The 12,631-nt window shown below is 44.2% G+C and overlaps 1 protein-coding gene across 1 annotated transcript in view; it reads right to left on the bottom strand.

Annotated features, from left to right (window-relative positions):
• Positions 1-12,631, bottom strand: part of Tmem165 (transmembrane protein 165) — a 29,317-nt gene that overhangs the window by 11,557 nt on the left and 5,129 nt on the right. The window contains exon 2 of the mRNA XM_052735202.1: positions 1,884-2,109. Coding sequence (XP_052591162.1) covers positions 1,884-2,109 — 226 coding nt within the window. The remainder of the gene's footprint in view (positions 1-1,883; positions 2,110-12,631) is intronic.

Below are 12,631 nucleotides of genomic sequence, written 5' to 3'. Positions count from 1 at the left end.
CCCGCAGATGGCAGTGGGGTGAGAGAGGCTTCGGAGGACGACAGCCAGCAGAGCAGAGGGAGAGCATGAAGCGCACGAAGAGCTGGGCGGACGGACGACAACGGCCTTCTGCAGCACACAGCGTAGTGTCTAGAGATGCAGCAGGGACACTGCTGGATCAGCACTGCACAGCTGATGCGTTCAGACGCTCGCCCCAAGTGCGGGCGGGCTCCAGTTTCCGCTCTCCATTTCCTGCAGTCACTGCTACTTCTTAGACCATGCCAACAGAGGGGTGTGTGTGTGTGTGTGTGTGTGTGTGTGTGTGTGTGTGTGTGTGTGTGTGTGCGCGCGCGCGTGCGCGCACATTCTATTAGAGAAAGAGCATCACAGTCACCCTTAACTCCCCCAAGGCCCACTCCCACCCTCTCTACACACCAAACTTCGTGTCTTCTTTCTTTAAGTTAAAGAACTAATCAAGACCATATATTCCTGGGTACTGGAGAATGGTTGACCTACCAGGGCCACACTCTTAAACAAAACTGACTCTGCCTCCCCGAGAAGCCATGAGCTGCCCACAGTTCGGGTTTACACAGCTCCAGCGCTGACAGGCTTGGCCTTGTACAGAGCCCGGCTGCTGTGAGTCCATGCATGCAGGGCTCTGTCATGTCCACTCTGTTCCTCCCTGACCTCAGGCTCTTACAACCTTTAACCCCCTCTTCTGTGACACATTACTTCTGAAGAGAAAACCTGTTGCTACTATAAAATATTAATACCCACACTAATTTTCAAATTGTAACTAGTATTCAAATCATTCTAAATATCTAAAATACTCACTTTATAAAATCACAAGCTTTAAGCATCAAGGCACCAGAGAATCAGAAACAGACCTTGTTCTACATTTAAGAAATTGGTTTCATAATGGTAAGAGGCAAATGGCAAAGCCCTCCTAATAAATTATCTTATCACTATAGAACAGAAACCATAAGGTAGGCAAAAACTATTATCTACACTTTACAGAGAGCAAGCTAAAATTCAGAGGTCAGTTAACTTAATTCCCTATGGGATGCCACGGGAAGTCAGTCTCAAACGCAACTGGGGCTCAAAGGGAAATACCATCTTCTAACACACTGTGGTGGCCTGAGGTAGCTCTCAAGTAGCAACAAATAATGCTCAGTTATTTGAGTGTTCAACGGACTTTTTTGTGGTCCAACATCTTAAAATTAGAGCCCATAAAGCCATAAGTTGAAAAGTAACATGAGCAGGAAGCCTAAAGAATGCTTCACTCCACATAAGCAGGGCAAGAAAAAGCTTAATAAAAAGAAATGCAGGCTGCTTCTCAGAGCTACACCCAGTGAGCCTCAGGAGAAAACACGCAGTTTGCTGTGGCCTCCTGAACCCCACTTCTGAAACTGCAAATACAAATGAGCTTATCTGGACTGAAGATGAAGAAAAAAATTGGACTAGACTAAAATGAAGAAAGAACAAAGGCTGGAGATGGCTCAGTGGTTAGGGTGCTCGTTGCTCTCGCGGGTGCAGGTTCGGTTCCTCACACCCACATGATGGCTCGCAAGCATCTGATACCTCTTTCTGAACTCTGCACTGCCAGGCACACGCATGGTGCAAGACACATGCAGGCAAGACACTCGTACACACAGAATACATCAATCTAAAACATAAATGAAAATTAAGGCTACAAACACCAGTGAATCAATGACAGGAGTATGTAGCGTGGCTACAAAATTCCACTGAAGAAGTAAATCTGGGTTTTAACAGTGTATATACTGAAACCATTTGCTGTTTACTGAAGTCTGGGAATAAGCAGACTCCAGTGTAACTGGTGGATGATTCAAGACACACATATGCTTTCCCTCAACTCATCATGTTCCCTGGGAAAGCACCCTTACCCGACAAGCATGTCATCAGGGCCAAGGCAAGCATGGCACCAGCCAGCACAGTCAGCCGGTTATAACGCATCGCCATGATGGCCGCTATGAAAAATGTCTTGTCACCGAGTTCAGACACTATGATGACTGATATGGCAGCGACAAATGCATGGATAAATCCCAGATTCGTCTGGGTAGCTGCATCTTCTCTGTTGGTGTGAACTGGGGCGGCTGGTGTAATTCCTTTCTGAAAATTAAAAAAAAAACAAAAAAATTTTAAGTCATTTAATTGATATTCTTTTAAGTGAGAAGAGTTATTTTTTGTCATACTCATTCCACTGATTTATTGCTTTAAAATCTGAATGCCATTAGAAATAACAGTAGCCCATAATTCAGCTCTCTATACAAGCAATTCAGTCTAGACACTATAATTACCTTATTTTCTAAGTATGTGGTAGAGTCGATTCATTGCTGTCTCATTCGAGTTTTCACTAGTAATTTGGGTGAAGACTCAGGTGTGTTTATCAAACATTCATTGACATGAAGCTGGTAAGACATGTCACTGACACTGTGAAGGACTAACTGGATCCAGGAGGTTCTCAGGCTACAGCCAGAGTTGGCTGACTCTGGCTGTAGCTAAGACAGGGTTTAATAGAGCTGGCTGTGCAGATGGTCCTGTGATGAACTCTAAAAATATCCTGACGGTTAGCTGATAAAGAGGCGAAGCAGTCTCAGTGAATAATAACATGAAAATATGACAAAACTTCATTGACCTTCCCCAAAGTTGGCTAGAAAGTTCCAAAGCCCTGCCCTTTAAGAAGGTACTGACCTCTGAAGGTCATGAGAAATGAACAGATTCTAAAACCAGGGCTTCACAAGCTAGTAGAGGCAAACCCAGCGTGTTTACAATTCTAAGAGAGTATAAAAAATGAAGGGGGGAGGTGGGAGGGAGGGAGGGAGGAAAAAAGGAAGGAGAGTGAAAAAAGGAAAACTATAAAGGAAGATTACACAGCGGAGATTTTACGTGGCCAGCAAAGATGTGGCCTGTGCAATCTAACGTATTTAGTTCCTGGCTCATTAGAAAAGGAAGTTGACTGGGCAACTCAGGTTAATCAGATGAAACACCAGAAGGTCGGTGCGCCTAGGTTTCAGTAATTGGGAACGTTATTATGTGGCTCTATCTACACTCTATGGAACATTCTCAATTCTTACTGTGTACACGACCACTCAGTACATGACATAAACGTGACTTAATACTACAGGGCATATCCGAACTGTAAGAATGACCTGGTCTAGCGTAGACCTCCGAGCTAAAACAAGGGAACTCTGTATCCTGGCAGCCAGCTCTTAATTAAGCAAGTACCGTTTTAAAGGCTCTCTCCCCGTCAGCACTTTAACTCTATCTATGCTGGTATTCCTTTAAAACAAGCTTAGACCTGGTCCAATAGCATTCCAGAAGACATAGGCACTTCAACTAGGACATCCTAAACACAGTATTTTCCTGCTGGAACCTCACCCCTCCTCCCCACATTACCCTCTTTCTGTATGAGACAGGGTCTGGCCATCGTGCAAGGCTGGCCTGGGAGTCACCAGCCTGTTGCATCATCCTCGTAAGTCCTGGGGTTGATTACAAGCATCAACTATCACACACAGCTGAACTGTTTCTATGGAAAGACTTCACAAAATTTCAGCATCTTAAGTCCAAGAAAAATTTCAGGAGTAAATATATAGCACTTAATATCACTAGGCTCCAAAGCTCAAAAGAGAAAATTTTACATTTTAAATCAAATCACAGGAGAGAGAAATGCTTCATATTTTTTGTGGTTTTCTAAGCCTTAAGTCCTTGGCCAAGTTATTAATCTGTTCTCTATGGAGTCAAGAATCAAGTTTGCCTGAAGAATACAATAAAGGGAAGGAGCTGGAGAGATGGCTCAGTGCTCTTCAAGAGGACTCAAATTCAGTCCTCAGCATCCACACAAGGCATCTCATAACCACTTGTACCTCCAACTCTACGGGATTAGACCCTCTCTTCTGGCTTCCACAGGCACGAATGTGGCATACATTCTCACACACACACACACACACACACACAGATGCACAAAAAATAACAAATGAAAAAATAAAAAAGGAAACAAAGTAAAACACAATCCTCCATATTCTCAAAACTTTTCTACATAGAAGACTAAAAGGCATTAAAACTACAAGTTTATTAAGCCAGTCTGGGATGGCCAAAAATGAAGTATCAGGCTGATGTGAAGACAAAGATTTTTAAAAATCAAGTATCACAGATGTCCCATTTGGGGCTGGGCTACCCACAATCACTTATTCTCTGTATTCTGACCAGTTCAGGTATCTGTAGTGTGGGAGTGGGTTGAGGGGGCGGGGATGGTGTTCCATGGTAGCTTTCAATCTACCTCAGGTTTTTATCTTATATTCTGTTCTATAGTTTTAAAATAAAAACTTAAAAGAAGTCAGTAACACCTGGTGCCAAATCTAGGGACTACTATATTGCCACTAATCTCATACCCCTCGAATTTATCTTGACTCTTTAAAACTATTTTTAAGGTACAAGTACTTTCTCAAAATTTAAACTTTCTGTTTTGACATTAATGATATTATAAAGCACTAACTAATTCTAACCTTAGGTTTCAATTCATGTAACTTCTGTACATGATTTCAGGCTTAAGTTTAAACAGATATTTAGGAATTAAGCTTGGATATCCCAGATGTATTTTAGAGATCCTGGTCCTTTAACTTCCTTAGGATTTACAGCATATGACATGTAAATATGTTTAGGTTTTCTGCAGTGAACGTTAAACATTCCTAACATCGATCTCTGAGGTCTCCAAAAGGATGCTGACGATGGGCCCCACAAGGACCATTCTACCTGGATTGTGGTAATGCCACTGATCGATAAACACCACCCAAAGATCAGCTTTGGGCCACAAACTGCTCAGGATAATTCCAAGGTGGCTAACTGAGATGCACTACTCCTAAATGATACAGCTAGCTCTCTCAGGACTAGACCATTATTTCAGTTTTTTTTCAGGGTCCACTAGAGATGCCAATGCCCTCCCCCTCCCCCCCGCCCAGACAGCAGGAAGTAATTTTAAGAACATGACGTCCACATTCCCAATGGTGGAGATGGATAGGTTTTGGTCTTTCACTGGGTTATGGATACTTGTCATCGTGTAAGAGGAGTTGTTTACAAGTTGTTATTGGATATGGTCAAAAGGGGGGGTAGATATGATAATTAAATCTACTTTCAAACTAAAAAAAAGCAACTAATAGTCTTAAATATTTTACATTGGTATGGATTTTTGTATATTGATACAAATTTAAGGTTATTTTGTTATTCTGTATATATGTTTCTACTTCTGTTTAAGATATTTTTGTATGTTGATACAAGTTTAAGGTTATTGTCCTTATACTGTACCTCTGCTTCTATTTTTGCTCCAGGTATTACATATATAGCTTGTATCCATACAGCTTGTCGAATTACGCAATGTAAAGTTTTAGTCCTTAAAAGCTTTCCAGGATAATGAAGAAATATAGGCTAAAAGTCACCCATATCTATCAAACTTACTGCCATGTTAATTAGGTTTTCTAGGTATACAGAGATATAGTTCAGATAGATAGGTAATCTTCAGATACTTCAAAGACTTACAGAATATGGCCACTTAAAGACATGTCTGCTCCTGGCGGCACTGATCTACTTCTAAAGATAGGTATCGAAGAAACTCCATATGGAGTTTGCTTTCTTTGTGGCAAAAGCTAGCCATTAGGGCAAGAAACTGGCCTTGCCTCAACTGCTGACAGTATGCTGTCCAAATTGGACAAGCAGGACACAAAGAAAGGCAACTGCCAAACTTTGCCAAGACAGGGTAGGACAGTCCTTCAAATTTTCCTGCTTCTGAAAAAAATCTGTCAGATATTCTAGGCCTGTAGGCCAAAGATGGATGCCCCAACATTGCAGAGGAACCTTGGATGGCTGTCCAGGCACCAGCTGTTTCTGTTATTTCTCACGTTTTTTGAAAGTCGCTTGCTTGCACTTCCTGCCTACTCAGGTAATATTATTTCCTTCTCAGGTCTTTGATAGAGTTGAAGGCTAGACAGTTATAGTTCTCCCAAATCTTGGCAAAAGTTATGTTAGGAACAAAACTTTGGACTCTTAAGGAGAGACAGATAATGGAATAATCTCTATAAATTTGCCAATTACTTATGGACTGGACATTGAGAATGTATTTCTTACTTGATAATTGTTCTTGTTGTATGCAGTGTCATTTTTGTTAAGGTTATTACCTTTCCTTTCTATTTGGACAATACTTGATAATAACTCTTATTGTACATAGTTTTACTATGCAAGAGTTAGAACCCTTCCCTTTTTATTAGACAAAAGGGGGGAAAATGTTGCGGAGTTTCTGTTTATGTTGCTGGTCCACTGCTCAACTGAAAAGAGGTGGAGTTTCCAGTCAACTGTCTGGAATGGACCAATGAGTCTTAAAGGGTCTAGAAGAGAAAGAGTGGCCCGAGGGGAAGAGGTGGGGCCGGGAAGCCATGCAGCCTTCTTCAAGCCAGGAAATGGCAGTGGCAGGATTTTTCTGCAGTAGCTTTCAACCCATCTCAGGCTTTTATCTTATATTCTGTTCTTTAGTTTTAAAATAAAAACTTAAAAGAAATCAGTAACCAACTGTAAAGAGCGTCTTATGCCTAGAACACAACATGCAAACCTTTATCTGTGTCTACTCCGTATTCCCCATCTAATCACACCAGTTCCCAAAACAAACCTTTCTCCCGAAGAAGCCACAATAGCAGCACTAAATGCAAAACACCACAAGCTGAAAACTTAGCCTCATAATGTATTTTTATATTTTCTAGTTTAAATTACCCATTTTACAAAGTAAAAACAGGTAAGACTATTTGAGAGATCAATTTAACCCAATCCATCCAAACCACCATTAACTTATAAGCAATGTTTTTTAAATTGCCATGAAGGATTCTAACATTGTTTTTCATACTACTTTTAAAGTGGTAGGTTATATGCTGATCCCTCCCCTCAGGGCTCAGTCATGGGCAGTGCAGTTTGAGAGCTCATCGGGCTGCTGCTGACCACACCCTCAGTCAATCAGACTTCCTTCCCCAGTGCCTTCATTTTGCCCCATTCGTCCAGGCTCCTCAAACCCAGCTCAAAGAGAACGCCATAAGCAAGGTTTATCTGGCCCAGCCCTTTGCATCCCAGGCCCCTGAAATCCAGCCACACGCACACCATGACAATGTGTCATAGAAGCGGTGAGAGCCACAAAGGTGAGGACGGAAACACTGGAGAGCTGGCATTTCTGTAGTAGAAACATATTATCAACTAAGTGTTGATAATGAAGAGACAAAGCAACTAAGTGTCCAATCAACAGGGACCTATTAAGAGCCACGTAAAATATACTGTCTGGCAAGATGGTTCAGCAGTAAAGGCACTTACTTACAAACCTACCAACCTGAGTTCAATCCCTAGGACCCTCATGGGAAGGAGAACCGACTTGAATAAGCTGTCCTCTGACCCCACACATGTGATGTGGCACACAGGTGCCCACATACATATACATAAACAAATACAGATAAATAGATGTAATTTAAAACACTCAAGATTATGGACGTTAAGAATAAGAATGTTCTATAAATACTAATATTGAAAAATCTATTAAGATGCTTTAGATGAAATATGTATTATGTATGAAGTTAATGTATATGGAGGGGAAGGGAGTTATATACATCATTGTAAATGCACCCCAGATCATTTCCAGAGAGGGAAATCAGAACCAGAATGGGTGAGGCACTTTTCCTTAAAGATCCAAGTATTTTACAGCTCTGTGGATGTATAGTTTTGTGTAATTACTCAACTCTGCTGCTGTAACTTCAGAGCAGCTGTAAAACACTTAAAAGGATGAAACAGTGTGGCTCTGTTCCAACGGAACTTTACATAGAAAAACCAGTCAGTCAGTGGGAATCTAGTCTGTTGAGCATGAATTAGAATATGAGAAGCAAAGCGATATTTCTCACCACACAGCCTTCTGCACCTTCTGGATTTCTGCCATCATGCACATAGGTATGGATACCCTGTATGCACCACTTCAAAGACCTCTTTGAAAAATGTATTTTTAACTGTGTGTGCACCCATGTGTGTGCACGGAGATGCACACATGTGAAGGCAGGTGCCCACAGATCTAGACAAGGGTGTTGGATCCCTTGGAACCAAAGTGACACGTGGCTGTGAACCACCCTGCATGGGTGCTGGGAACCAGATTTGAGTCCTTCACAAGAGCAGGACCTTCTCTTAGCAGCTGAGCCATGTCTCTAGCCCCTCCAAAGACCTGCTACCCTGACCTGCTACTCCAGCCTAGATCAATTCCTTGTAAGTTGTGGCAGGCCTCAAGCAGATCCCACCAGAAAGTACATGCTCTGCACTCACTCTGTCAAAGGTCAGGAAGCTCATACCTGTGGGGCAACCTTTGACCACCAAGTGGAGTATGGGTTGTGAGATTCTTTCTCAAGTCCCACAAGATCTAAGATTAGACACCTGGAATGGCTGACTAGAAAGTACAGCAGTATGTACATTCTGCCTGATCCTGACCAACACTGAGAAAGAATAAAGCTTGTTCTAAGACCCAAGAGTAAACCACTGGATGAATGCTGACAGTCTGAAAAACTGCACCCCAAATGAAAAGTGTGCGTGATAACAATAACCCAACTCAGAGGCCAGAGGCAAGCCCCTAAAAGGTTCTAAGTGTAAGACAGACGTGAATGAGGGAGGCACTGTGGCTAACCATCAGGGCCGTGGGGAATATCTGCTACCAGGCCTATCAAAGGTAAACTGCCTAAGTAAGAGTAATGGTGAAACTAATCAGAAGGAAAACATATGCACATGACAGAAAGCAAAAAGATCAATAGGTCTTAGGAAGGGCAGGGTTCAAATAAGGATGGTGCTAAGAATTTGTTTGGCCTGGCTGCCTGATACAGTCATGCTCCTAAAAGCTATGGGGAAAAGAAGAGCCACAACAAGGGGTGTGGCTTAGACGAGGTCAGTGTGAGTGACTGTTTCACGTGACGGTTCCCAAGAGATTGTCAGCACGGATCATGAGATGAGGCTAGGCCAGACAAGGTACAGACCTGGTGCCACGAGCCTAAATTAGCCAGGGCTGTTTGCAAGGGGGTGAGCTTCCCAGGGGAGACGGCCAACAGCTAAAGCTCACAGACATGAACCTCACAGACTACATGCGGCCTGTCCACCGGAAATGGAGAGCGTACAGGTGAGACTCAAAGCACCGCCCCATTCCAGGTTACCTACGAACTTCCAAGTCCATGCTCCTGCACCTGACTCCGGCCTACACCGAGGTAAAAGCTCCAGCTCTGTGGCCTTCCCTCTGCCTCCTTCACCACACCTGGTGCCGGACACAGCAGCCTTTTCACTGTTATTCCTGAGTGCTTTTCGGTCACTGCTCTGAGATGGGCTACATTCTAACGCTTGAAAGGGGATGCTGAGAAAGAAAAGAAAGAAAAGAAAGGGGATGCTGTAGAGTGTTCAAAAAAAGGAGGCAGACCACTTATGGATGTCTCACCATACTGATGTATTAATCTATAGATCTGCACGCAAAAACTGCACATTTAAAATATGGAAGTGTTTTAAAAAAAAAAAAAAAGAGCCAGATGTGGTGGCCTTTAATCCCAGCACTCAGGGAGGCAGAGGCAGGAGGATCTCTGTGAGTTCGAGGCCAGCCTGGGCTACCAAGTGAGTTCCAGAACAGCCAGAACTACAAAAAGAAAGCCTGTCTTGAAAAAACAAAATAAAATAAAATATGGAAGTGTACAACTAATTCCCCAAATCTCCAGATTGTCTCTCCATTATCTGGGGCTTCATGCTTTTCTAACTATGCATAATCTAAACAGAAATATTTCATTCCTGTAACTTTTTCTGGCCATCCTAACCATACACCAATCTACCAGAAGGCTGAATTTCCTTACTGATCAAAGTAAAATCACAGTCCTATTCTCTTTATACAACCTGAGGTCCTGGGGTTGAGGATAGCCTTAGTTCTAAAAAGCCTGAAGCACAGGGCATGTTTCTGGGTTCCTAGCTACCCAGGATATCACTCTGTAGAATTTAACAGACTATGACTATACACTCCCCCTCGCTCCCCGTGGACTGGTTTTGCTTAGTGATGCTGCTCTCTACTCCAGAGAGCGGCCCTGCGGCCCGGTGCTGTTCTCTACTCCAGAGAGCGGCCCAGCAGCCCGGTGCTGTTCTCTACTCCAGAGAGCGGCCCTGCGGCCCGGTGCTGTTCTCTACTCCAGAGAGCGGCCCTGCGGCCCGGTGCTGTTCTCTACTCCAGAGAGCGGCCCTGCGGCCCGGTGCTGTTCTCTACTCCAGAGAGCGGCCCTGCGGCCCGGTGCTGTTCTCTACTCCAGAGAGCGGCCCTGCGGCCCGGTGCTGTTCTCTACTCCAGAGAGCGGCCCTGCGGCCCGGTGCTGTTCTCTACTCCAGAGAGCGGCCCTGCGGCCCGGTGCTGTTCTCTACTCCAGAGAGCGACCCTGCGGCCCAGTGCTGTTCTCTACTCCAGACAGAGAGCGGCCCTACGGCCCGGTGCTGCTCTCTGCTCCAGAGAGCAGCCCTGCAGCCCGGTGCTGCTCTTCTCTCCACGGTATTCCAGGGCAGCACTGCTGTTCTCTTTTCCCGGTTTGCAGCGGAAGAGCTCGGGGAGGGTAGCTGCACCGACGACGACGTCCCTAGCTGGGCTCCCCTCCCCAGCTGTGCACACACAGCATGCTGTGGCAACAGGGGCAACTTCTAGATGTGGTTCCAATCCAGAAGCAGCTGCTTTAAGTAACAGATTATCTGAAGTGATGTAAGCAGCACATTCAATCTTTCAAGAGGCCGTAAGGCCAGAGTGGAGGTTTTCCTACCAAGCACAAAGGACAGAGGACAAAGCATCCTGGGGCCATGCCTGAGAGAAATGATCTTGCCTGCTGGATAACCTATCTATAACTAATTAACTTGCCAGGTCAGTCCTCACAACTGTCAAATCCTTGTAAAACATCTCTTTAAAGCAGAACCTCGGGGTATGGAGAGAGCTTAGAAAAGTTCTTTTGGGGTGGGGGTAGAGGAAGAAGGAAGGAAAGCGAACAGAAATGAAAAGGCTGTCTTGGGCGGGGCAGTGGTCCGCTGCTTCTGGGCAGCAACTACTCCTTACTAAGTAGGTACCAGACCATTTTCACATCATTTCATTTGATAAGCAAAAAACCATAAAAGCCATGATCACAATTTAACCTGGGGCACAACAGCCTTCACTCATGTTTCTACAATCAGATTGCCACGATGGTGTTAGACTTCTAATTTTAAGAGAGCAGCTAGCCATGTCAAATGAGAACAGGAAAAGATTTCTAGACTTAATCTGCTAGGTTACAAGTGTGCTTCAAAATGATGGGGTGGGGGCTGGAGAGAAGGCTCAGCACGTAAGAACACTAGCTGCTCTTAGCAGTCTTTACATATGAGTAAATCTCAAAAGAACAAAAAGACAAGGAGGGAACCTGGATCAAAGGTTAGCTGGCAGCTAATCCTCCAGCAGAAGTGCTTTCTAAAACAGCAGAGCGGAGACTAACGGGGCCAAGTAGTGCTAATAAAGGTCCCTCATTATTAGTTCTTCCTTTCTCAAAACAGCGAAACTGACTCTGTAAGTGGAACCAAGGGAAACAACGGAAAAGGAAGACATAAAAGAATCAAAGGAAGAATGCACTGGAGGTCAGAGGAGAGCAGACCGTGGGAAGGCTGGGGATGTGGCTGAATGGGGGAACCCTTCCTAACAGGCACAAGAGCCTGGGGTCAACCCACAACACTGCCCTTCCTACAGCAAACAAAGACGGCGAAGGAGGTATGGGGAGGGCGAGTCGAGTCTGATCCAACCATGAGGGCAGAAGAGCACAGAAGCCAGCACTGACACCCAGGACACCACCTGGGAGTGCAGTCTCCATTGTCACATGTCACCACAAGAAGACGTGAAATACGAGGGTGTTTCCTCATAGTATTCCTGAAACACCACTATGTCGGTATTTTAATATGTGAAACATGAGTTGCACCTTGAAAACAGGACCAGCAACCTGTACTTTAAACAAAAAATATTTGTTGAGGACTGGGAAGATAGATCAGTTCGTAGTCTTTGTCAAAAACCTGGAGACTTGAGTTCAGATCCCAGAACCCATGCAAACCCAGGTGCCATGCAAACCCAGGTGCCATGCAAACCCAGGTGCTGCAGCAGAGCCCCAGCACCTCAGTGCTCCTCCAACAAGATGGGAAGGAGGGAGGAGGGAGGAGCAGCCCAGAAGCTTGCAGGCCATCTAGCTCGGCATACACAGTATAAAACGAGAGACCCTGTCTCAAACAGGGTGGAAATCCAGGACTAACACCAGGGGTCCCCTCACCTCTATATACATGCCATGACACACTTGTGCCCTCTCTTGTATTACACACATATACAGAATAACACTCCTGCATAGAATATCCTCGTTTAAGAAACTTGAATTTTTGGAGAACCAGTTTCACCACATAGCCTAGGCTGCAGGCAACTTGAAACCTCTTATTGTAGCTGAGATTCTAAGTATGTGTCACCATAACACTATCCTCAAGAGAAAATGACAACAAAGAAAGATATAATTCCCATTCGAACCCTATAGTTTAATGAACACAAAGGTGACTGTAATGAATTCTCCTTCTATTCATGATGAAACCA

This window comes from Peromyscus californicus, unplaced genomic scaffold, assembly GCF_007827085.1.
Source record: "Peromyscus californicus insignis strain IS unplaced genomic scaffold, ASM782708v3 Scaffold_13__1_contigs__length_99412109, whole genome shotgun sequence".
NCBI lineage: Eukaryota > Metazoa > Chordata > Mammalia > Rodentia > Cricetidae > Peromyscus > Peromyscus californicus.
The sequence above is the reverse complement of the archived record's forward strand: the minus strand, read 5'-3'. Positions and strand labels throughout refer to the sequence as shown.